The following is a 27,377-nucleotide window of genomic DNA, read 5'->3' as shown; positions in this document are numbered from 1 at the left end:
AGTTTGTCTTGACGGCAGAGGATAAATGACCAAGTTTTAGACTAATCGGGGAACCATGCTCTCAGGGACAATGATCAGACATTCAGTCTTTTCAGAGTATTAATGAAGGAAGTTATCTTCTAGCCAGCTGGTGACAGCTGATAGACACTCTAGTAATTCAGACAGTTTATAGAACTCAGAATCCTTAAAGGAGCAGTACAGCTGAATATCATCTGCATATAGGTGATAAGAGACATTATGAAAAGAATCAAGTATCTTTCCAAGAGGGTATATGTACAGCAGAAACAGGAGTGGACCCAAAACAGAGCCTTGGGGTACCCCACAGAACAGATCAGTAGAATCTGACATGATTTGGTTTATACAGACACTGTAACTTCTGTTAGAAAGGTACGATCTAAACCAGTCTAGAACAGTTCCATTCAGGGCTCTATATGTGTCCTAACTATCCTCCATCATGTGGCCAGGCCTTTCAATAGCCACCTGGGAGCTCGGGAGTAAAAGGACACTTGCCCTCATAAAATTCATGAGCACCAAATCATTCAGCGCCACTTTAAATGACTCCATGTGGACTGTGGGGTGAATCCTTTCTTAATGCAGACATATTCATGGAGGTAAGGGGTCAAGTAGCTGCAGTGATTAGCTGAAACAAATGTCTTTATGGTGTGATTGTACGGCAATGGCATGATGAGGATCCATTAGGTTTTTGTCACTGAAGGACTGCAAATTGTAAAACAGGCATGGTAATCCTGAGTAGACTTTCATAATGGACAATAGGGTTTGGGCACTAATATGTTAATAAGGTGCTGTGGAATAAACTAAAATAGTGGCGTATTGATTAGAACAACTTTTTTTTAAGGAGTCAAACACTCATTTCAATAAATTTGATGTGGTTTCAAGAAATAATTAATGCCTTGTAGGTGATTTACTGGGGAGAAAAAGCTCTGGCGCTCCTGTTTCTGTAGGTAGAATTTAGTCAGAGGATTTGGGGGCAGAAAACAGCAGGATTTAGAGTCGTACTCATTAACGATATGCAAACATCTCACCTCCAAATGGCTTATAGCAACACAACTCCTCCACTACTTTGGATTGCTCTTCTTTCTTGGGTAAGAAAATGCAGTGTTGATGTGTTATCTCTACAAATAACACAGTCCAGAATGTGTTCCGCCATGTTACTAACGATTGGTTTATACTAGCCGCAACGCACTCTGCTCTTTCCTCATAGCACTGAAATTAAGTTTTCTGCTATCAGTGGGTGAGTCCATGAATGCAACTTTTGCAGTAAGATTTTAAGCTATCAGCCTTTTCCTGACCAAGGCGTTACCCCATCCATTTTCTTTTGGTGGCTAATGCTGGAAATAGGGTTTGAAGGCTATCTTCACATTCAGCATTCATGTGAAACTCAACTGTTCTGCACAGTTCCTCAGTAAACATTCCCTTTAAAATTTATGTTGTGAATTTAATCCCCACTAAGTGCAAATATGTTTAAGTTTGATAATGCTGGTTTATGAAGAGTGAACTTTCTCAAATCTTCTGCTGCCATTCTTGTAGTTGTAAATAATTTCTTTGTAGAGTTCTCCATTGAAAGGTAATGCAAGAAGTATAGAGCTTTCCAACGGAAACCATCACATTTCCACATTGAATGCATTCACTAAACGTTTTTAGTGGCATAACACTAATAGCACAGGTCCTTCAAAAAAATTTAGCATATTGTGATGAAGTTCATTATTTTCTGTAATGTACTGATAAACATTAGACTTTCATATATATTAGAGACATTACACACAACTGAAGTAGTTCAAGCCTTTTATTGTTTCTAATATTGATGATTTTGGCGTACAGCTCATGAAAAAACAAAATTCCTATCTCAAACATTAGCATATTTCATCCGACCAATAAAAGAAAAGTGTTTTTAATACAAAAAAAGTCAACCTTCAAATAATTATGTTAAGTTATGCACCCAATACTTGGTCGGGAATCCTTTTGCAGAAATTACTGCTTCAATGTGGCGTGGAATGGAGGCAATCAGCCTGTGGCATTGCTGAGGTGTTATGGAGGCCCAGGATGCTTTGATAGCGGCCTTAAGCTCATCCAGGGTGTTGGGTCTTGTGCCTCGCAACTTTCTCTTCACAATATCCCACAGATCCTCTATGGGGTTCAGGTCAGGAGAGTTGGCAGGCCAACTGAGCACAGTAAAACCATGGTCAGTAAACCATTTGCCAGTGGTTTTGGCACTGTGAGCAGGTGCCAGGTCGTGCTGAAAAATGAAATCTTCATCTCTATAAAGCTTTTCAGCAGATGGAAGCATTAAGTGCTCCAAAATCTCATGATAGCAAGCTACATTGACCCTGCCCTTGATAAAACACAGTGGACCAACACCAGCAGCTGATATGGCACCCCAGACCATCACTGACTCTGGGTACTTGACACTGGACTTCAGGCATTTTGGCAGTTCCCTCTGCCCAGTCTTCCTCCAGACTCTGGCACCTAGATTTCCGAATGACATGCAAAATTTGCTTTCATGCGAAAAAAGTACTTTGGACCACTGAGCAACAGTCCAGTGCTGCTTCTCTGTAGCCCAGGTCAGGCGCTTCTGTCGCTGGTTCAAAAGTGGCTTGACCTGGGGAATACGGCACCTGTAGCCCATTTCCTGCACACGGCTGTACACGGTGACTCTGGATGTTTCTACTCCAGACTCAGTCCACTACTTCCCCAGGTCCCCCAAGGTCTAGAATAGGTCCTTCTCCACAATCTTCCTCAGGGTCCGGTCACCTTGTTGTGCAGCGTTTTCTGCCACACTTTTTCCTTCCCACAGACTTCCCACTGAGGTGCCTTGATACAGCACTCTGAGAACAGCCTATTTGTTCAGAAATTTCTTTCTGTGTCTTACCCTCTAGCTTGAGGGTGTCAATGATGGCCTTCTGGACAGCAGCCAGGTCGGCAGTCTTACCCATGATTGTGGTTTTGAGTAATGAACCAGGCTGGGAGTTTTTAAAGCCTCAGGAATCTTTTGCAGGCATTTAGAGTTAATTAGTTGATTCAGATGATTAGGTTAATAGCTCGCTTAGAGGACCTTTTCAAGATAAGCTAATTTTTTGAGTTAGGAATTTTGGTTTTTCATGAGCTGTATGCCAAAATCATCAATATTAGAAACGATAAAAGGCTTGGACTACTTCAGTAGTTTGTAAAGACTCTAATATATATGAAAGTCTAATGTTTATCAGTACATTACAGAAAATAATGAACTTTATCACAATATGCTAATTTTTTTAGAAGGCCCTGTATATTTGCTACTACATCACTGCTACCACATCATTGTTAATAACAACAAGCAATGAGGTTTTGAGTAAAGATATTTACTATAACCTCACAAATCCACACTCTTCAGGTTTGCTCAAATTCTCTTAAAATATTTCTAAGTTTTTGGGACTTTGGCGACTTGTTCCAGTAATTTCCTGTACCTGACCATGACAAAATATTGTGCAGGTTGTGCAAAAAATAAAAATAAAATAAAAAATAAAAAACGTAGAAAAATAGAAACATGGAAGACAAAGAATAAAAAGCCAGGCGGATGTGATTATCTACAGTAAATTAAGAGTAACTTAAAGTGATAGAGTGTATTTTTCCTGGCGGTGGGGGCAGTAGATACCTAAATTGTTGCAAGCAAGCTGTACTTTTGTGTTGGAGTAAGACCTAATCAACGGATGCCCATTAGGGTCAAAAAGCCCTGGGGAGTGCAAACTTTGGCAAAATGACAAGCACATTAGACTCCCTTTCATCACTGGCAACAAATGAAGAGGTAAATGTATAAAGCAACAACATTTAAAAATGGCAAAAGTTTGTAACCATTTGTTACAAATCAGTTAATGCATTTTGTTCTCACGGGCTCCCGTAGACGGAAACATGGCATCTAAAATGGCGTCGCCCATGCATACTGCTCCCATGCATTTTAGACCTGATTTTTATGGTTATATGTTGAGAAGCCGCCAAATTTTTTCTACAATTGGGCATCATTTAATTAATTTTCAACAACATTTTAATGGATATTTCCAGAAATTAATGGTAAAAACTACACATTGTCTCTTTAAAGTGTTTTTCATAAGATAACCACTTAAAAGGACTTGAGAGACTTTTCAGTTATGGATTTGTTTCAACCTAATGGCCCTTGGTGATTTGCTTTGTTGATGGTAAAATAATATTCTCAGACAACACTTTGGTATTTTTTATCTTTGTTGTGTCACAGATTCAACTATAGAAGTAGGTGCAGATTTAGGCCTGGACGATAATTCAATAGTTCAATATTTCTATCGATAGACATGTGGTGCAATAGAAAAAAAATGGGTCTTTAAAACTTTGACAAAAAAGTTTCCTCTTTTCATTATAATCTATTAGGTAGCAGCATACTAGACTCAGTGCTTACTCCTAACCAATCAAAACCACAGACTCGGGCACGCTACGTCATCAGGCCCTCCCCTATCAAAACAGAGAATGAGGCAGCAAGATGTCGCAGCAAGAAGAGGCGGAGACAAAATAAAAATACCAAAAATAAAATGGCCAGGGCTGCACGTAAAACATATTTTATACAATTTTTAAAATATTTTTCAATAATTATCGATAGATCAATTTAAATATATATATCTATATATTATTTTTCTATATCGTCCAGCCCTAGTGCAGATGATTAAACCATTTATTGTATCTAAACAATGAACACAGACACATACATGAAAAAACCCTGAAAAACAAACATTTGTCCTCGTGACCCCCCAGGACACAGAGCGGTTAGTGTGGGAAAGTTATTTTTAGGAGCCAGGCAGAGAGCCTCCCTGAGTTGGATGCTCCTGCTCCGGATCAACATTCCACCTTTGAACTGATCCAACCGTGGAGCTGTTTGTGCAACAAAAAGGCAATTTTAAAATTTTCTGTTTCGCTTCAAAATAAAGAAAGACGCAGACTTTTGTCTTAGTTCTGTCAAGCCTCAATAATAACATCAGTGTCACTTCAATGTAACTTTAAATTAGATGTTGTTGAGAGGGAAGCACATTTGGTTCATTGATTGAACTTTCTATAAACAAAATAGTGTTATTGGTGCATGGATGATTGCAAATTTCCCATCTTCTGCAATTTATTTTCCAGCGTGGGATATTATTCAAACTCATTCAGAATAAGACAACTAATCTGTGTTTTAGTGAAGCTGCATATTAGTTTTTTGTTTTCCATTAACACTGAAAACTAATAGATTTACATAACGAAGACTTTGATGACCTCTAAGCAACAGAAGTTCTGAATTGTATCACGTTGTCTTTGTCGGTGTTTTAAGAACTGAACAAAACGTATATAAACCGGAGGCAAAATTATATCATTTTTGGAAAAAAAAACCAATAACAATACAGTGAAGACATGATTTATAAGTACCAGAGGACCTTTGGTTCACCAGTCACAAAGATTATGCTAATAGAACCCGATCCGAGAAGAATTACGCGTACCCCTTAGTGCCACTAGACCTCATGGATGTAGGGTGGCACGCATGGTGCAGCCTGTGTTTTTTCTTTCTCTAATGGGAGCTGAAGACAACTAGGGCTACTTTAATCAGGTCTGAGTCCAGTGGGGCCAGTTTAGTCTGATGGGAGCTGAGTGGTGCATGGACTGTGTTAAAGGTTCACTGGTCACTGATGAAATAGTTTCACTTTCAGGGTGAGTTCGAGCCGACCACACTTTTACTCAGTGTGGCAGGAGGAGCAGACATGCCCTGTTTAGTTTATTTTTAATAATGACTCAATGAAACATGCGTTTCGGCATTTTGTTGGTAGCATGGAGGGTGACGCGTTCAGCTGCCCCAAATACTTGGCTACTACAAATGCAACTGTGGCAACGTTTCGTGTTTGTGGATTAGAAATTTTAAAAAGTGTTAAAATTGATAAATACAGTTGAACAAAAGTATGTATCGTTTTAACCTTGAGTTTACCACAGTGACACTCCCTTTACCACACTGACTTTATATCCAATAAGCTACATCACAGCTGGAGTTTAAGCAGTTTGATTCAATGTGCATTTAATGATTTTGGATTTGTCATATAAGGAATCAACAAGGCTCTGTGGAAAAGAAAAGAAAAAAAATCAATGTACATCTGCAGTAGGGGTGCATGGTGCTGCGCAGGTGGTAGCACTGTTGTCTCATAACAAGAAGGTTGCAGGTTTGAATCCCTGAACAGCCTTTCTGAATGGAGTTTGCATGTTTCCCTGGTTGATGTCTGGGTATTTTTTGGATTTTATGGTTTCCTTCCACAGACTAAATACATGCATGTAAGCCCAGACCACACAGTGTTTTTTTGGCCATCCTAGACAAATGTCTCGTCATGAACAGAATTGTGACAAAACACGGTGAACGGGAGGGTCATTTGCAAGTTTGTGGTAATCCAGTGTGAATGGCCCAGTGACAGCTTATTGACCAACCACAGTCAGCCTCCAACTGCTTGAAAACCTACGACTCCCATCTGTAATCCACTAATGAAAATACACCCAGGGAGTGACAAACAACTAGTAACGAGAGTACAATTAGTAACATTAGCAACAGTGGAAGCTACATGCAGCAACAAGTGGACTACTTTCTTTTGGAGTTCGGGTCACAGTCCAATAAAACAAGTAAGTGTTGACGGCAGCGCTTTTTTCCCCTTTCAGCATTGTTGCTTTGGCTAGCTGTTGGCTTTTAGAGACGTATGCTTTTCGGGTGGTGCGCCGGTGACATTAGCTTGTCCTGCTAGAGTGAGATGTCAAGCAGAATGTCGAGATTTCAGCATGGCTCACTGAAATCTTGGACCATACAGTGTGCCACCTCACTAGAGTTCTCACAGTGTGGATATGAGTGGTCATGTGCGACAGCCGGAAAACACAGTGTGGGCCGGGCCTAAATCAATAGTTGATTGGTGAATAAAATTGCCCCTTGTCTCCTTGTATGTGTGGCTGATGGTCTCTGCACAGCTCTGTGATGGACTGGTGACCTGTCCAGGGTGTACCCCGCCTCTTGCCCAATGACCACTGGGGATAGCCCTAACCCAGCTGTTCATGACCATTTAAGATGTAGTGGTTTCTAGTGTGACTGTCTACAGCAAACCCCACTCATTTTAGAACATTGCAAGTGCACATGCTAGCAACCCTCACATGTTCTAGACTCAGCAAATAGAGAGCTTACACACTGGGTCCTAAGAAGTACACATGCATATTTCCCAAGTAGATAAAATGCATGTTAAATAATACATGCAAATCTGATGTATGTTGTGAATTGTTCAGTTGGGGAGTGCATCTGTGTGCCATTGACTGACCTGTACCGAGCTCTACCTCTTTTCAGACACACATAAACCAAAAGAGCATCTAATTCCCAACAGTAGGAGACAATGATGTGCACCAAGGCAAGAAGTATAAATAATTCAATTGGAATATTATTCCAAAGGTTCGCTCCCACATGATTGTGACTTTCTAGACAAAGTAGGTGTCACCAGACTTTGGATGCATTCTAATAGGTTCAGGATCTGTACTGTTTTAGGGTAAACATGTATTTTTGAAATTTGTAAACAGTCACTGTGATTGGATTTTGGAAATAAATATAAAAACTAGGTTAAATTGCTCTTTTCAGAATGGGCTGTTAGATGATCTTGAGTCCACGAGACACTTTGGAAGGCAAATGTGAAAAAAATACAAGCAAACATTAAAACAAATGAAAAAAGATGAAAGAAAAAAAAAAGAAAAGAGCACGCCCGCCGGAGTCAGCCCCTGTCTCACTCATTCTACATTCTGAAACTCCTCCTTTCCTCCATTTTTATTCCTCTCTCAATAAGACGCTTTGGTGCCTCTATGGAAAAGCCCTCATTTTAATTAGACCTGACCTGAGAATCACTTAACTGCTCCTCTCCGCTTGTGCCTCCCCCCTCCTCTCCAAGCCTTTGCACTGTTCCTCACATAGGCCCATTAACACCCTTCCCTTGGCACCCACAAGCTTCAACAGGGGGCAGACACAGGCGTTGCCTAAAAGACGTTTTGAGGACATGCCAAGAAACATTAAACTACTCTGTACACCTCCTTCGTACTCTTCCAGTTCAGCATCCTTTTAAGTTATCTGTAACCCATCTTTACCTAAACACTGACGGCTGCGTTTTAAAGCTTTTCTTACAGTCACCTAAACGTAAAACGACTGAAGTTTCGGTCAAACTAGGATGCTTGAAGAATCGAGTAGCTGGTTGTTCTTTATTCTCAATTCAAAATATCAATATATTTGAGTGAAAGTTGTGGATGGATGTTAGATACTTGTTGTCTTGCTTTAAATTGTTAATATCTGAGCATCCACAAAAAAAAGCTCAGCAGCTGAGTTTTTAAAAGCAGTTTTGAAAATCAAATCAATATTCTGTGATGCAAGATGCACAAATCTGCAGAGAAAGTTGTGAAATTCTGCCAAATATTTCTGATCAGTTCACTCCTTTTGCATCGTTTATGTTCTTTTTCAGTATAAACAGTAGAAATGAGTGATTTTTGCAAACACAGTACCAGACAGCGGGAAAACTGGAATGCATTTGAGCAAAAATGAAGCCAAGATTCAAATGACCCCGTGTTTTGTTCCATGCGAGCTTTGCACTACTTCCTCTGGTGCATCAACAAAGTGACCCTGTTCACGTGAATGAGGAAGTGAATCCGTGAAACAAGGTCACTCAGAGGTCTCAGCATACCTCTCTCCTCCATCTTTCCATCATAAAACCACTTTCATCACCACAAACTAACTACAACACAAACAGAACTAAAGATTTCCTGTGCACCCCTGCAGTAACATGGCGTCCAACAGAAATTCTAATAGAAGACTAATTTGGCACAAATCCCCATCTTACACTGTTGTTGACCCTGTGACCTGCTTTTGGGACCCCAGTACCCCACAGGCACATTGCCTGTCAGTTTAAAGGGTCAAGTAAAGGTAAAGAGTGCGTAATTGCGGACATCTGCATTCTTCGCAGCTTCATCCTCAAAGCATCTCACGTTGTGAAACTGGTGACTGGGAAAATTCTCCCACGCATCGCGTGTTAGACAAAGTTCCTATTGCAGACGAACTTACCCTACTTTCACAACACATAGTTGCGTTTGCTGCTGCATCACTGTCAGTGTTTCCGTGTGTGAGAGGGAGCAGCGTTCGTATGTGTCTGGGAGTATGTGTTAATCTTGTCTAAACACCCAACACTCCCCTACCTGCTTAGACAGGGCCACGGGTTAATTCTGGCTTCAGGCATCGTGGCTAATAACTGCTCATCAACCGCCGCTTGAACTCTCAGAAAGTCAAGTGTTTCCATGGTAACCTCAACCAACACCAAACCAGCAGAGCACCGAGCAAACTGACAAAGCTGATGGAGAAGAAAGACATTAACGTCCCTAAATATTAAATCTAAATGGTTAAAACTAATTGTGTTTATAATAAAAACCTCCTTACTGATAAAACTTGTGTTCTGTTTGCTGCCAAATAAAGATTTTCCGCGTTCCTGACACGCGAGGCAATCGAAGAATGAGTCCAACACCAGTTAAAAACTTTGTTACTAGTGCAAATCCACATGGCATGCAGCTGCCTGACTCAACTAGTGAGAAACTAGTGCTGTCAATCAACTGTCACTCAGCGCCACCACACGCAAACGACTCCAGATAGGTAATATATGAAGCTGCCTGATTCACCGGTGTTGAAAGATAAAAACACTAGACCTGGGCTGCATGGTGGGGCAGTGGTTAGCACTGTTGCCTCGCAGCACGAAGGTTGCAGGTTCGAAACTCGGCTGCGGCCTTTCTGCGTGGAGTTGCGTGTTCTCCCCATGCATGTGTGGGTTTCCTCCGGGTACTCCGGTTTCTCCCACAGATCACAACATGCCCTACAGGTTATAAATTGTAAGTCGCTTTGGATAAAAGCGTCTGCTAAATGAATAAACATAAACATAAACATAAAAACACGAGCCAAAAGTTAAGAGAACCTATCAGATGGATATGAGGAAAATGGCTGAGTGGCGGAGGGAATGTTCTCCTCTGTGGCTCTGGGCGAAAAGAGTAAATGAGAAGATGAGCAAGGATGGTGTGTGCCGTCACGTCAGACAAATTTAATTACCATCTCACGTGTCAATCAGCTGTCCGCAGAGGCGGTTGACCAACAGGTCAAGCACAGTTTAAAGTGATTTTCTGAACCGAATAGGGATCCTTCCTATGATCTCATGGGCAGCTTTGCCTCTCCAACAAAGAACTTAAGAGCTACACTCATATCTTTGTGACATTTCAGGTGATGCACAAATTATCCACAGACAATCACGTTGCCAGAGAACATACACGAGTACACAGTAGGGTATTAAAAACACTAATCTGTTGTGGTTCATTTCATGCATGACTTGTGATAGGACACAATGCTGGAAATTCCCTGACACACAGAATGACTGACATTTTATTTGAAGGTAATTGCAGCTTTTTTTTAAAAAAAAAGTAAAAAAGTCATAGAAGTTGTAGAACCCTAGAAGGCAAATCAAATTCAGGCCATTTACCATTTTTATTTATAACCGATATACCAATATTATCCAGATTTCTGATATGGATAAAAACCAAATAAAGGTACAATTTAGGTAACAAAATGTTCACGTCCTTTACTTTCATACATACTCGAACGTTACTTCACTTAAATTTACATTAAGCAATAGAAAAAGAGCCATATTTATTTTGTCTCCAACAGCAACTGAATCACATTCTCCCTGAGATAATCCTGAGAAATGTCCAATAAACCACAAATGTGCCAAAAAACATGAAATATTAAAAAAATGTACCTCTGATTTGTCATATTTTGACATTTTGAGAGTGAAGAGAAGTAGCTGAAGAGTTTAATGTATAATACGTGGTATGTAAATGTGACATTTAAGAGTAAATTCAGGGTATCTGCAGGTTTACGGGAGCCAAATTTAAGACTTTTTAAGACCTTTTTTAAGGCCAATTTGACCAAATTTAAGCTATTTTTAAAATTAAATTTAAGCTATAATTTCCAGCTATTGCCTGGAACCGGTGCTAACCTATGTCGCCAACGTAGGATTAGCCAGTTACCATTAAACTTGCACTTCCCCATGGCGCAAGCTCCCACTAGCTTAACCAGCTAACGTGCTCATCTAAAAAGCCCCCTTTCACAACCAGCTGAATGTGTACGGTTCCACTTTTGCCAACATCGCACACAAAAAAAGCTGAACACTAACTAGAAATTCAGGAAAACTTAAAGACCTAATAAACCTTTTGTCTTTGGTAATTTAAGACCTTTGAAAGCTGTATTTAAGGATTATTAGTCATTTTTAAGGATTTTTAAGACCTTAAATTTGGAAAAGCTAATTTAAGACTTTTTAAGACTTTTTAAGGACTCGCGGATACCCTGAAATTCTAGGGATCTACAACCCCCCCCAAAGCGCTTCACAACACAATCTGTCATCCACCCATTTACGCACACACACACACACACATTCACACACTGGTGATGATGAGCTACATTGTTGCCACAGCTGCCCTGGGGCGCACAGATGGAAGCGAGGCTGCCAAGCATCGGAGCCATTGGTCCCTCTGACCACCACCAGAAGACGAGACAGGCTAAGTATTGCCCAAGAACACAACTACTGTGACAGACGGGGCTCAAACCTGCAACCCTCTGGTTACAGGGTGGGCAGAAAAGCCTAATTTATGCTTCTCTGTCAGCTACACAAGGGAGAGACGAACACACGTTGACGTTTTGCCTTCAGACTTCTCGGTCACCCGGGAAGTGTTGTAAAGCTATTCTCCTGCCACAACAACAGAGGGGTATCCTGCCATGTATCCAGTCCAAAATAGTACATTCACTATCGTGTTTTTTGTATTTCAGAGCAGTTTTAACACAGAGAAATTTGTCCCACATTCTCCTCCACCTCTTCATGTCCTCGCCACCTCTAAACCCACGTTTCCCGTCATTTCCATACACAAATAAAACGTGTGCTGCGTATCTGTAAACTCCTCTAGTACCGGGTGAATAAAACATTCACATTTTCAGAGTTTTTCTGCAAGGCGTTCTTCAAGCTGCTCCATGTCTGCCGCTAGATATAATTGGCTTTCTTTTCATTTTTTTGAGGAGGCAATGACAAATTTAAAAGAAGCGGCATCCTGGTCAATCACAAGCTTGCGCTCTCTGTCTTGTTCAACGGATGTTTACAAAAGATGGCTCGACTCTGTCCATCCTTACGTCGGCGAGCCCTCGCAACGACGGATGACGGTGTTGCGTGTTTCTGTACCAACGCAGACTGAGAAGCATTAATTAGACTTTAACGTCTCCACCGTTGCCTGCTAAATTACAAAATTATACTTTAATGCAGATAATATTGGACATCTCTAACATGAGACGTAGATAAAAACTTCACATTAAAAGAAAATATAATAGACAGATATTGTTTATTATATGCTGATGACTAGCTAAAATCTACATAATAGGTTATTAAACTGTTTTGTATCTTGTAATGAGAACCATAACAGCCACCCTCCATCAGTTTTCACATTGATGGAAATGTTCTTTTATGCATTTTTTTCAACACCAAAGTAGAAAGTTGGTCACACAACACGTGTTTATATTTTTTGCCGAGTTTTACTCTTTTCTCATGAAAATTTTCTCTTTTTCATTAAGTCCCCATTACCTCGGGGTGCACACTTTGCAACTCTAAAAAATTATCAAGTTGCAAAACGTATAAAACTCTGTAGGCAGCAAAAAAATATACAACTCTACTTATCTTGACATTTGAAAACTATATAATCGGCTTTTTAAAAGAAATAAGAATAAAAAAAGGGGTGATGAAAATGTAACCACAGAATGTTGGAGAATTTGGGGGCAGGGTGGGCATGCCACTCGTTCTCATTACCTCCCGGCTGAGACAAAAGGACCCACTAAAGAGCGGAGAACCAGAGGCTGTGATAAGGTAATGATAATGTTATGAGGACCAATCATGAGGCTGAGCTAAGAGCAGGGCCTCTTAATTTGTCTCCAGAGTAGTATTTAAGTGTCATACTGATATCTCTGCATGAGAATGATGGTGTGACACGTACAAAATAAATTCCTCTTTCAACATTATGGGGAGGTCATAAAGAATGAACAATCATTGTCAATATATAATATATAGAAGCAGAAAAGCAATAAAGATTTAGTATAAATATCTATCCGCATGTGCTGTGAACATCTGAATAGATACAATTGTTTTTAAAAGCCAAGTTCTCTGAGAAACCGTTTTTATTGTTAATTATGAGATAGGTCAATCTGAGTTTAATGTGCAGGCTAGATGTGAAAATAGTCTTCTACCCCTATTTCCTGCATTAGCCGCAAAAAATAATTAGATGTAAAATGCTCAGATTAGAAAAGTCAGTGACAGTAGCACTGTAATGTCAAATTACCATTCACGGTCTCACCCATCTTGGCTCATGACAGGGATGGCTGTCGTTGGTATAGCAACCAGGAGAAAGCAGTGTGTTTTGGCTAATATGAGCTAACCGTTAGCATTAGCAATTATGAAACACTTCAGAACTCCTTCAGGCTTGTGTTTTTTGTGGAGATAAAATATCAGTGTTGCAGAGTAAACAGAGCAAGTGGTAGTCGCGTTGCTGTAAGCCAGTCAGGACATAAGACTCAAAATCCCGCTGTCTTCTGTTCCCCTCTGCCTTGGCTAAATTCTAATTCCTCAATAAGGAACGTCAGAGCTTTTTTACCTACAGAGATCCATTTACAAGGCATTCATTTACACTAGAGACCACAGCAAATATGTTGGAAAAATGAGTGAACTTGATCTTTAAAACAACCTTTGATTATGTACAATAATTTTTTTGTTGGCTAATATTTGGTGTGTCTGACCATCCAGAGCTAGCAGATAAAGTCGATCTTTACAGCTTTTCATTATATCAGCACTGTTCTCAGCAGGGAAATGACAAACTGCCATGAATAGAGCACCCCTCCATAACACTTGTTCTCTAAAGATCTGCAGTGGAATAAAGTCTTTGCTTGTGCAACTCTTATGTGACGGTCTTTTTAAAGTCAATCCAAACAGTTCTTTAATTATAAAAAACACATTTGTGTGTGAAGATTATAGCAACCAGCTGATGAACAAGCACAATATATATATATATATATATATGTCCATCAGTGTTTCCCTGTGGCATATTTATAAAAATGGATAGATTTGTCTCACTCTGTTTCCTCGTGACCTTACACTGTGGAAACTGTGGAGCAAACAACGTCTAATCAATAGCTTCACCTTTTGTTTTGCCACCCAATAGAAGACTAAAATAAACAAAGTTCAGTAGAGCGTCGCTAATGCGCGAGATTTCTTACTATTGATGCAGATTTTTTTGTAAAGACATATAAAAACAGATTTAATCTGGATAAACATCTAATCTTAATATAATTATATAAACTATATAATATAAACCCATCTAAATCAGCTTTATGTAAATAATGAAGTGCAAAGTTTGACAATTCTAGTCCAGATGGAAATATGTCATAAGCTGAAACGAGCGAAGCTCTGGTACAACATACCTCGATACTAAACTGTTTTCTCTTAAGCTTGAAGGCCAGGTCTTTGTGGTCGGGGAGCTGGCTCGCCAGACAGTTCAGGTGAGGTACCTGGAGAACCTGTAGCAGGCCTGTGGAGGACAGAAAGAGGAATAAATGTGGAGAACGTTCAGCGGTGCGTAAATTATACAACAAAACGTAGAAGATACCGCTTCTGTCTTGGTACAAGAGTATGTTCATTAAACTGCCCAAATAAAACACTTTCTGGTCAACTGGAGGCGTGTTTTCATATTTATAAACCAGGGGTGTCAAATATGCGGCCCGCGGGCTGAATCCGGCCTGCAAGTGGGTTAAATCTGGCCCGCGAGATGGTTGTGTAAACTTTATTTTCATACTTTACAATGTAGAGTGAAAATAAACTTATCTTTGTGAGCAAGTTTTCTCTGTAATGAGTATAAATAAAACAAAGCTGCGCTCAAGGCTCACGCACAAGAACTTGAATCACATCCTGAAGTTAGCTGCCACTCAGGATGTGACTTCTGATATTGATGTGCTGGTGAAAGCTAAAAGATGTAAAGTGAAATGAGTCAAATATACTTTAAGTGCTGCATGAAACGGATCTAGCCATGTGATCTGTAAGCTCTTTGAATCACTAAGGAATGTTTTTTTAATTGATTTATTATTATTATTTTTTTTTTTTAAATTTTCAAGTACACTTCAGGTGTTGTACTTGTACTGATTTTGGATACACTGTCCTCAGGCTCCAGCCTTGTTTTATATTGATTGTTTTAAAACAAAGAAAACAATCTGAAGTTGTTTTTAATTTACCGGTCCGGCCCACTTGGGACTAGATTTCCCTCAATGTGGCCCCTGAGCTAAAATGAGTTTGACACCCTGTTATAAACAAATCAAACAGTCTCATTTCTTTATCTAAAATCTATGTTTTCTTCTTTTGATTTCACTTAAACCTGCTTTTTTAAGGAAAGCTTTCAGAAATTTAAGTTTTAGTTTGAGTGTTCGACGATTCATAACGTAGTAGATTGATATGAAATAATTTTCCATAAGCACTGTGGAACTTAATTTGCAGCAGCGAAATAAAGTAGTAGAGTTAAATGAGAAGTTTCATTATAAACATGGTGAACATTCATAATTAAACAATCCTGCTTTTCTACAGGCTAAAGGATGCAAAAGGTACAATTTTTAAGTAGTAATGTGAGAGAAAACCCACATAAACTACCAACTACTACAAATGGCAAGAAGAAATATGCAACTTTCTTTAACTCTGCACTTGATTTTTCCCAGAGCTGTAACTGTACTGTAGACGTGGGGCAGTGTAAATACACGTGACACAGAAAAGGAGAGATGGTGAGAGTAATGGAGGAAGGAAGACAGATAAAGTGGGGGATGGTGGGTTCTCTCCTCTGTGCACTTGGGTGATTTCCCGTTGCCTGATTTGCAGTGACAGGCTTCCCAGCATGCTTTGAGCAGCCCTGAACTGCTGCCGCAAACATACGCGCACGCGCTCACGCTCACACTCGCACCAGATGCGTTGGCACTCATCAACACACATCAAAACAATCATATGCATTAATATAGTTCATAAACCCACCACAGTTCCTCTAGCTGGTTAAAACAAAGCGAGTTTAGAGATTCGAGCGGAACATTTGAGCAATATTTAAAGCAACTCTGCAGCAGAAAGTGATTTTAGGGAATGCTGCACAATGAAGTTCATGCATAAGATTTAGACAAACTGTTAGCGTTAGCTGTAATGATACAAAAATCGCCCCGATCGTTTTTAATTTCTTCCCATCATGTGTCACAGCCTCTTCTTCCACGAGGGGAAAACGAGAGGAAACGAAAGAAAAAAGTGAGAGGGAGAATTTGAGAGTCACAGCTAAAAATACCTTCCTGGCTCATACTGACCTTTATGTATGGAGAGTGATAGAAAAGAGAAGAGGAGAAAGAGGGAATGATAAAACTGTGCAGAAAAAGTGATGGAGAGGACTAAGGAGAGCAGAAATCAAGTCTGTTGCCCTCCCCTCCTCCGTCTTAGCTTCTTTCCCTCTGATCGTCCCTTACCGGTGTCCTGTCTCCCCCACTGAAAGCTTTGCCCTCCATTTATTAGCAGACCATGCTGGCCATGGAGACATTGAGCGAGGGATAGAGAGATAGAAGCAGAGGGGAAGAGAGAGTGATGGTGAGAATATCGATTCCCCAGTGTTGGTCTGCTCTGCTCCAGAGCCTCAGGGGTATGGGACTGGGGATGGAGAGTGGGCGAGGCGAGAGGGAGAGAGCCTCTGCTGCAGGAAGGGGGTTGGGGTGGGTGGACGGGCAGGGATGGAGTGGGTGAGGGTGCGAGAGGGGGGGGGGGGGGGGTACAGCGTGGCAGCTGAATCCCCCCCGGCCTGTCTACTGAGGAGCACGTCTGATTGAGCAGCAGCACACTAACTCACACTGACAGCCTGGCCTGCAAGGGGGCTGCCCTGCCTCCATCCACAGCCCAGCCCCAGCTTTAATGCACTGCCTCCGAGTAGATGTGTGTGTGTGTGTATCTGATGGAAAAGAGACAGAAAGATAAGTGTGTGTGTTCCTACCATGGTAGTCCTTGTAGAGAGGGTTGGTCTCCCTCTCAGAGCCTTTGAACGATTCCAGGGCTATGGCATTGTCGCACAGCCTGGTGATGCTGCCCATTAGAGCTCTGTCCTGTAGGATCAAGTTAGATCAAGATTAAGGGAGTGGGAGAGAGCAGGAAAAAAAGAACACAAGCAGGTAATTAACAGCCTCCTGACAGGACATCAGTGTTGCAATTAAATTAGGTCATCGCTTCATGTGGCCAGGTTAGCCCTGCCCATGGCTTGTAGCAGTCCCACAGGTCACTGCAGGGCAGTCAAATGGACAGAAGCATAACAAAATAAAATTCACATATTCATAAAAACTAAATGGAAATTTTAAACTGAGGAACTCGCAGGTAAACTCTGGCTCACAAAGTGCTGATGCAAAATCTAAAACCAGTGCAAAGCAGGACAACATTGTTTGATGAGAAGAGCTCCCCCTACTGGTTAGGCCAGTGATGCACTGAGAGTTGAAACCGTAGTTGGTGGAGTGATGGAGGAATAGGGTGCAGGTAGAAAGTAAAGAGAGCAGAGGGGATGGGGAGGAGAAGGAGGGACATTGGGACAGAGAGAGAGGGAGTCCTGCATTATTAATCACTTTCCCTCCTGAATCATTCACATCCTCCTCTCTGTGTTGGCTGCCACCGCCTAATGCAGTTTTCATGCCTTCATGTCTTTTCCCCCCACTCTTTCTTCTTTTCATTTTTTGTCCTACTTTTAAAGTATGCATATCCCAGCAGCCGGCACCAACGCTGCTGAAAAGAGTGTCTTAGGTAACGCGTGTGCTTCAGTTTTAACCAGTGCAAGAGTTTGGATGCAACAAATTACTCAAAAACATTAACGTGCTGGGACCAATAGTGTACATGTGAGACAACATTATCTGAGCTGCTTTGTGAGGGCCATAATGACTCTTTTGCACGTACTTAAATAAGGACAGGAGGTCCCTCAGCAAAGAGTCAAACCATTGGAAGTCAGGGGAATTGAAAGTGTCCGCTGACAGCAGCTCAGAAAAGCGGCAGCAGGGCAGAATGAGGTCAGTAAGATGTGGTCAACAGCTCCTTCACTTTAAGAAGATGGTCAGAGAGAAGCTTCTCTTTCTCATCTATTAGCCATTCATTAACAGATTCACGGCTTCAGCAACAATCAAGTTCATAGGCTAATTGAGCCTGAATTACGTAAAAAATACTTTCAACCAAACCTGAAACCAAGATAAACGGCCTACTAAGATACACAGAAAAAAAAATTGTTAAAAACTGAACTGAATCTGTCAGCTACTTTATCGTGGCATACAATATTTTATTTAAACAATTTAATTTATAAATACTGTAAAAATTTGAAACATGAATAATTTAAAGCCATTATGCTGTGAGCAAAGTCAATGATTAAAACATTTGTTTGGCTCTGGAAAGTCACTGGAAACCTTATCGTGCAGCTGTTGCAAGATTTTGTGAATTCACATTTAAATTCTGAGTTTGGTTGTGATTTTACCCCAGAAAACAAATATTTATACCTAATAGGCTGATTGTGAAATTCTGAATCAGAGTTTGACCGATATTGGTTTTTCTATTGCCGATACCGATGGCGGGTAGGTGGCATAGGTCAGCCAATGGCTGTCCATTTTGATGGGCTGGTTTTCATGGCCTATATTCTGATGTTTGTCAACTTATTTTCTTGCTAAAATGTCACTAATAACATCAGTTGATGCACAAAATTTCTGAAGCTGCATCAATTCTGGGACAGTTTAAGGGACTGCAATAGCTCAGGAGGTAGAGCAGGTTGTGCAGGAAACGGAAGGTTGGAGGTTTGATCCCGTCTCGGACCAGAGAATGCTGCTGGTGTGTCCTTGAGCAAAACACTTAACCCGCCTTGCCTGCTGCTGGTGGTCGGAGGGATGGGTGACTGGTGTTTGGCAGGTCTGGCCTGTCAGTGCACCCCAGGGCAGCTGTGGCTACATCGTAGCTCATCCCCACCAGCGTGTGAATGTGTGTGTGAATGGGTGAACGACTGATTGTGTTGTGAAGTGCCTTGGGGGGCTGTGGAACCCTATGAAAGGCACTTTACAAATACAGGCCATTTTTGAACTTTGAATTTAACCAACTGTGGACAACAGCTTACCTTTGTGCACCGCTCAGTGTTAAAGTAAAATAAATGTAGAGTATTTATTTTGCATATGTCATTAGTGAACGTAAATACACCTTTAAATTAAATTCTGCAACAACACCGGGCAGCCCGAGGATTTGCCTGACTTTAAATCAGCTTTTCCAAGTACAAATATCATGTGATGCATAAAAAACAAGCAACCAATATATCGTATACCTTGATATTACAAATGGAGGCAAGCTAAATGTTTGTCCAATCACCAGTGCTTGTCAGCCCATAATGGAGACAAACTGTTAAATACAGTGAAACATTGATTCTGAGCATCGGCTGAGATGAGTAGATCCTTAGACTCTCTAAAGTTTTTTATTCAATAAAGGAAGATCCGAATCTACCATTTAGATCATTCATACCCATTCAGACCCCAGACACATCTCGACTTGTGCTTGGGTTCATTTACCAGAGGTTAAAATGCTTTGAATGAGATTAAACAAGCATACATCTGGCAGCCTAAGCAATCTGTATAATATCCATAAAGAGTGTTTGACAAATTAACATAAACAATTGGTTATTATTAGGGGTGCAGACGTTGATGCCAATATATGACACATCCCCAATTATTATAAATACAATCAGGAACTTCTTTGTGAAGATGTAAAAACACCAAAGTCAACCATGAGATATTTTTGGCAACGTATTCAAAGAAAAACAACTTTTCAATCAAAGGCTCTTGAAGACTGGACGCTGTTTGCAGTGGAAAAGAGGAGAGATTCCCACATTACAGATGCATTGGTCTATGGGGATAATTATTCTGTAAAATTGGCCAAGCAGAGATAAATGGGAGCTGAAACACAAGGAGTGACTTGGAGTTAGGACCTTAGGCAGGGGTGAAGGTTTCCATCTCAATGGGGATGAAACCTAAATATTAATATCCAGAGCCACAGAAGAGGCTTCAGGAGAGAGGAAGAAGGACAAGAAAACTCTGAACATCCTGGAGTGACTCAGTTGGAGCTCAGATATCACCCTCAAAGGGTATACGGGCACAGCTCTTTGGTCTTGCACTAACGTCCCTGATCCAACCGTTCTGGACTTTAAGCTTCACCTCTGTCAGTGCGCCCCAGGGCAGCTGTGGCTACACTGTAGCTCATCACCATCAGTGTGTGAATGTGTGTGTGTGAATGGATGAATGATACACTGTAGTGTAAAAGCGCTTTGGAGTCCTCTGACTCTGAAAGGCGCTATACAAGTGCGGGCCATTTATCATTTAAATGGTTGTCCCAAGACATAATAAACTTCCAAAGAAAAAAAAAACTGAACAAGCTTCTTAGATGAGAGGCGAAACACATTTAAGGTAACCAGAAAAGTCCCGTTGTTTTCCATCTAACTCTCAAGATGATCATGTCCTGGATGACTGAGAATGTACAACACATGGCTGACAAAGCTGCTTTAACGTCCCTGCAAACTAAGAGACAGGATATTTGCACCATCGTATTCAAATTTAGCTTCCAAAACACAATAACAATACTTTCTTTGTATCTGTTAAGTGTCTGGACTAATAACAAAAATCTTGAATGCATTTTAAAACTTTCTGTTTGTTCTGTATTTAGAAGGCTTTTCTGCAGTGGAATTTTCTGGGTATGTGTGTGTGAGTGTGTGTGTGTTGGGTGTGGTTGCAAAATATTGTATGGAGGTGGAGAACTAAGCTAGGACATGCCTAATTAATGTTTTAGATGGACTGTGGCACAGCGTTTCTGTGGAGAGGCTTTCAGTGAGTTGCTCAGCTTCCCAAGCTGCTCAATAATGGATTAAGTATTGTAGACTAGTAATAGTGTGCTAGCTGGATGAAGCCACACAGTTTCAGCCAGTTAGACCACAGCAGCCAGTCTAGACAGTCTTCCAAAGGCCAGGTTTTTATAGCGTAACTACCTAAAGGTACAACTGTCATCAAATCATGAAGATAAAAATTCACACATTGGTGGTTTAAGATGAAAAAACTTTTAGACAATAATAATAATAACAACAACAATAATAATAATAATAAAAATAATAATACCTTTTGAGTGGCCTGTAGGCACAGTGCCCACCCTGGGAACGGGAAATCCAGGATCAAATCTCAGTCGGGTCATACCAAAGACTTTATAAATAGGACCCAATGCCTCCCTGCTTGACACTCAGCTTTAAAAAGGGTTGGATTGGGGGTTTAAACCACCAAATAGTTCCCGAGCACAGCCACTGCTGCAGCTCACCGCTCCCCACGGGGATGGGTAAATACGGAGACAATTTCGACCGTGTGTGACGACAAATGGGACTTTGACTTTAATAAAAGAGACCTGCATTGATAAACTGATCATATAAGGTCATGACTTAACAGCAGCTAATTATCTGTAAGTTGGCTTCATCACCAAACACCTGATACCATCCAAAATGTCCTCCTTTCCTTTTTCTCATCTCATTCACTTCTCTCCTCAGGGTAGATGAGGGGGAGGGGGCAGATTAAGGGTTGGGAAGCCTGGCCAGAGTGGGACAGGGGGACAGCTCCCACCACAGCTGACATCTGCTAGTTAGCCACTCTACTTTTTCTGACTAGGCCAAGCCGAGGCAGCGCTGTGCATGTAGGCCTGGAGCCAGAGCATGTTGTGACAACACAGCTGTTCTCCAAGTTGAGCACTGACCTACATCCTTAAATAAAGGGATCACAAACAACGAAGTGCCGGCGTTCTTATGTACGAGTACGCTGAGTGGTTGAAGAGTGGCCAGGTTAGTTCAGAATAAAGATGGACTTTTGTGGTGAGTGTCTTGATGTCTGGGGGAGGGCTGTGGTTCACCATATGCCTCAGCAGATGACTCCACCTTCACACTGAGAAGCCAGACTGGACACAGACACACGGACTCAGAGCCCACCCGTCAAACCCCACCCCACCCACAAAAACCATCAAACTATAATGAGCAATAATTGTGACACAGGAAAATCTCACCGCCACACTAACAGAATCCAAGTTATTAAAGCATAAAACACATTTAGGCATCACTGAAAGATGACATGCCCCATGCACAAAAATCTCAACAGTGCAAATGACCAGTATCATTAAATCAGAGTCAAATGTAATGATATATATAAGTGTGTGTGTGTGTGAGTAAAACACCATCTTACCTGGATGAGATGTGAAGGCAGGGTAACCACGGCAACTGACAGCGAAGACCTCATTAAGGCACGTAGTCCGTAAAGAAAGGTAGTCAGGGCGTGCCGATGTTTAGGGTTGTCATGGCAACTCAGGTCATCACCCCACAGAGCTGAGCCAAGTGAGTGGAGCCCAACACGCAAGATGTTACGTGACTTGGACTACAAGAAGCAGAGAGAGGGGGAAAACGATCATGAAAGCAATTCAGAAAATCATGTGAAGGGGTGACGTTTTACTTTGTGGGTCACTAGTTGAGAGTTTAAATCTCAATATGATCTTTAAACTGTTTCAAAGTAGTTTCAGATAGTCGTCTAGAGCTGTATGTCCAACCCCAACTGGACAGTCTGCTCAGCAGAACAGACGATTGGAACACTGTGCCCAAACGTGACTGGACACAACTGCCCAATCACAGAAGCCATCTGACACATGCACAATGGACCTGTCAGACGGGCTTCCAATATGGCCGCCACCCAGAAACCCCTGCACATTCTTGGCAAAGCAGCCGTGCTCCACAGCCAAGGGGGCCTGGGTAAGGGTGGCGTGCCTTGCCTTGAAACCCCACTACCCCACCACAAGGGATCAACTGTAACCAACTCTGCTGAGGACAGAGAGCGAAAGTGGCCAAACAGTGGTGGGATATATATCACCAAACCTCACAGAATGGGTAGTCTGTCCAAACTGTGAGAGGTTTTTAGCCTTTAGCACAATTGCCTTTCATTTGGAGTTTCTTTGGGATGGTTCCTGATGACTGCGGTGAGCCAACAGTGATTAACAAAACCCTGGTTAAAAATCTGCTCACTTTTCTCTTCCTTAAACCTCCCCTCCCATTAACACAGCTCTCCAAAAAAAAAAAAAAAAAAAACCTCCTCAGCCTTGCCATGTATTGCTTCCTCTCAGAACTTTATGACCTAAGTTTCATTTGGATGAGAATCATTATCAAGGAGATCTAAGAAAAACAAACACCATTGTTCCACAGAGACTTTTACAGCTGGCTCATAGTTTCCTAAAGGCCTCTCACGCCGCGCTGTGCATTTGTTTGTCTTTATATACCGTTGGTGCTACATCTCTATACCTCACTGAGCTGAAACGTTAGTCACAACAATACACGTCCTTTCTTTGTTCAGCAGTCTTTTTCTACAGAGGTTCTGAGGGCAACACAATTAGAAATCTATTCGTGTGTCTGAAGTGCAGCAGGAGGTAGCTGCGGTAACACAACCGTTGCTGTGGCAACATCAGGATGGGCGGCCACATTTAACTCCTATAGTTTAGCCTATAGAAAAATCAGGGAACAGAGCCAGTGAGGTCTAGCCAAGGATCAGAGGCCAGCCGTATAGACTATAACAAGTCTGGGATCACAACCTAATCAGGAGGTGTCACTGCTGCTCCCCCAAACTTCAAATACATGAAATCACAGATACACTCTCAAAATTTGTCTTTATTTATGTTTTTAATAAAAAGCAAATAACAGTCGATTGCTAAAAGACAAACCAAACCAATGCAAACACCCTGTCATCCATACTGGGCCTTTTAGTGCCAGTGACCATGTGGCTCTGTGCTGGTCTGCATTCCTGGACTGTGCCAACATCATGTCAGGTGGTCACGCTGCTTTAATGATGTCAGCAGTTAATCTGGTGCCTGAGTGACGGCTCTAGAGGAGAGAAAGCGGGGGGGCAGAGGAGGTAGATCTCCCGTGTGACTGACAGGGGGAGAGGTGGCTCCAGGTGACGAGCAGAGGGGTCACAGAAAGTAGGTGAAAAAGGCACACAGACATGCTAGCATGGATGCATGCTGCTGTGAAATAAAAGAGATGGACAAAAAAAAATGTGTGTGCAGGTTTAGAGCAACAAAATGTTGACAGTGGTACAATAAGCTCTGTAAAATTACATGGTGAATCTGGCATAGAGTCGTACATATTTTATAAGACATGTTGATGCTAGAAATGCCAAAAAACGATTAGAGAAAATAGAACTAAAACTAAATGACAATAATAAAAGCAAAAACACCCCACTGACTTCAGTCTAAAAGAAATAAGAACAACACACGTATTTATTTCTTACCATGGGGGCGGTCAAATCAAAGCCCTCTCTGTTTATGACCTCCTGAAGTGACTTCAGTAATGCAGAGTAAGACTCAAGCATGGGGCTGGAGAGGAGAAACATGGGCACAGTGAATAAAAACAACATGAAAGAGCAACCCAAGACATACACACCATCACCAGTTTGAGTGTTATGGTAAAACTGGGCCGAGCTCATCACTGCTGCAGTCTAATCCTCAATGACTGCGGCGTGCTCCTCCTGACTGTGCTTTTCTGGAGCCACCGGAGCAGACAGATGATCCATATCAAGAGATCCAATTAATTTATTTGGTTGATTAAATTACAACACGACTGGTTCCCTGTCAGCTCCCTGAGGAATTGATTGTGCCGAGACAGACAGACACACGAGACGCACACATGCACAAACGTACGCGTGGCGAAGGCAAGATGTGGGATTAATGGGTTGATATTTGAAATGAACAGAGGACAGCATTTTGGTGTTTAATCAGGGGTAAGATGTGCACCACTGACAAGGGGCATACAGTACCATCAGAGCAACGTTTAGCAACAGTCAAGGTGATGGATGACTGCTGAGACCCCCCCACCCCATATATAGCCAATAATAACATTAACCCCATCGTTTTACACAGGACCCTCCACTTAAGAATGCTAGGCCATTGTAATGACCACTCTGGAGCAACTCACAGTGGGCTGCTGTGTCAGCTGTCAATTTAACCTGCCAGCCACAAAAGCTGATGCTCATAGGTTGGTCACACGCCAATTGCCCTGCATAAAGAACAGAAGTACACCCTTGTGTTGATCACACTCGGCCAAGTATATCAATGAACTCTATTTCAGTTATTCAGCACAACAATGGTGCCTCCTGACCCCGCTGTGGCTAATGATAGAGCTGGATTGGTGAAAAGGGACACCTACACACCACGGCCTCTCTGCTTATGCCCGAGCCCTCAGGTTGGGGGGGGGGGGGGGGGGGTATGGTGTGACAGGAGGTTGCCTCTGGTTGGCAGCCATTGTGTAGCGCAGCATTGTATTTTAGCTACCCCTACTGAGAATTTCTCATTCAGGTACCAATAGGTCTAGGTGCTTAGCTCCGGGGGCTAGAGCGTCGGCTAATTAGGATCATGCACAGGGAAGTGTCTTTATCTCAGTGTTCCTCTTTCAGCTTGGGAAGAAAGGAGGAGAGAAGGGGGGATGCTTGGTCTTAAACAACAGGATCTGTATCACCTAGAGAGTAATTTGTGCCAATTATGCCTTCAAGTGAAACGGAGCAATTTAACAGCTAGGGTATCAACATGGGGCAGTGGACACGTGCAAGGGGGTGTAGCCTGCACTGGAGTTTGTGTGTTACATGTCTGTGTGTGTGTGTGTGTGTGTGTGTGTGTGTGTGTGTGTGTGTGTGTGTGTGTGTGTGTGTGTGTGTGTGTGTGTACGTACATGTATTTGTGGCTGGGCGGGCCTCGGGGCACAATGGTGCTGTGCAGGTGTAGTTTCCAGCTGTCAAAATGTCTGTAAGATCTATAACCCATAACGTTTCAGCAGCACCACTATGCAACTCTCACTCACCGCCACACAACTTAAATGCTTTTATTTTTGTAATCCTATATTCCACCTATTAAATATCATTAGGTTCTGGGCGGATATCGAACAGAATACTCGGTGTCGTTCACATCCGAAGCGCCGCACTTCAAAAGGAACGCACACACAACGTGCGATGTGTTTGCACGGGCGCTCTGTTTAACCGTCTCTGTTTGCTGACATAAAGAACGAGGGATCTTCTAAAGCCTCTTCCAACATCCTCTGTGCTCCAGATTGCTGTATTTACCCAGAGCATGCAAGTGTGCCTTCGTGTGCTCTTGTGTGTTCAGCGGCACTCTTCGAGTAAAGAGCCTGCGTGACCTCTGAACCCTAAGTACACTTGACGCAGGAGAAATCAAACAGATGCTGAGCAAACAGGACTCTTATTTAAACAGACAAGAGGCTGAATAATTTGGCCAATGGCAAGAAGGTTGGACTAGAAGATGGAAAAGGGAGATTTTAACTGACTTAAACTTACTGATTTTAAATATATTTTTGAAGAGTTTATCTAAAATTACAAATTTAGGCTAAATTGATCGGTGATTTAAACTTTAATGAGTGATAAAACAAAGTAAAACTTATATCCTTTTACATTCCAAATTCACTGAATTGATCTTAATAATGAATACATAATCACTGGTACGGTGTTTTTGTTATTCGTGGTCTTAAAACCATTCCATTGAAGCTGAAACAATTGGCTATTAACAGAAGACTGATTTGTAGCATCTATTTACATCATTTAACAACTTCAGTCAATTTCAAGCAAAAGCAACTTATCGAGCTTCGAAAATTCAGAAGTTTGTTTCACTTATGCTGTGGTGAAGGAGCCATATCATGGAAAATCCTCTTTTTGGAGCTTTTTATCATGTGATATTGTCATTTCCTCATGAGAAATAGCCCCAAACCAGTTTTTGGCTGCATTCATGCATTTTACTGCCTCAGCCTCAATCTGGACCTTGTAAAGATTTTTCCTGCATCCAGGAGAAAGTAGCCCACTTGCATCATCAGGCATTTCGTCTCCCCCTGAACCTGGTCTGGTCTCGGTTCTGAAACCTGGATATTCTGTGGATGTTCTGACAAATTATTCTGCATTAGGAAAAAAAAACACCGCCATAAAAACCGAGTATCCTCTCTACAAAGATGCACGTAATGGCCAGCTCAGGCTATTCATCTTAGGCGACTATGTTCAGCATGCCGGACTGGGCGCTTAGACCACTGGACTACCAAGGCCAACACAACAGCAGCCTTGCCTAAAACACTATTGTAGGTGTGTTTTGTGAGAGCGGGCGTGGGCGGAGCTTCACTGAAACGGACCATTG

The 27,377-nt window shown here is 41.7% G+C and overlaps 1 protein-coding gene across 2 annotated transcripts in view; it reads right to left on the bottom strand.

Moving 5' to 3' along the window:
- Positions 1 to 27,377, bottom strand: part of elp4 (elongator acetyltransferase complex subunit 4) — a 72,389-nt gene that overhangs the window by 27,961 nt on the left and 17,051 nt on the right. For both annotated transcript variants that reach the window (XM_054732485.2, XM_070554774.1), the window contains 4 exons: positions 24,485 to 24,569; positions 22,400 to 22,588; positions 17,134 to 17,242; positions 14,564 to 14,670 (listed from right to left, as the gene is read on the bottom strand). In XM_054732485.2, the coding sequence (XP_054588460.1) occupies positions 14,564 to 14,670; positions 17,134 to 17,242; positions 22,400 to 22,588; positions 24,485 to 24,569 (490 nt within the window). The remainder of the gene's footprint in view (positions 1 to 14,563; positions 14,671 to 17,133; positions 17,243 to 22,399; positions 22,589 to 24,484; positions 24,570 to 27,377) is intronic.

Source organism: Nothobranchius furzeri, chromosome 9 (genome assembly GCF_043380555.1).
Source record: "Nothobranchius furzeri strain GRZ-AD chromosome 9, NfurGRZ-RIMD1, whole genome shotgun sequence".
NCBI classification, from domain to species: Eukaryota; Metazoa; Chordata; class Actinopteri; order Cyprinodontiformes; family Nothobranchiidae; genus Nothobranchius; species Nothobranchius furzeri.
The sequence above is the reverse complement of the archived record's forward strand: the minus strand, read 5'-3'. Positions and strand labels throughout refer to the sequence as shown.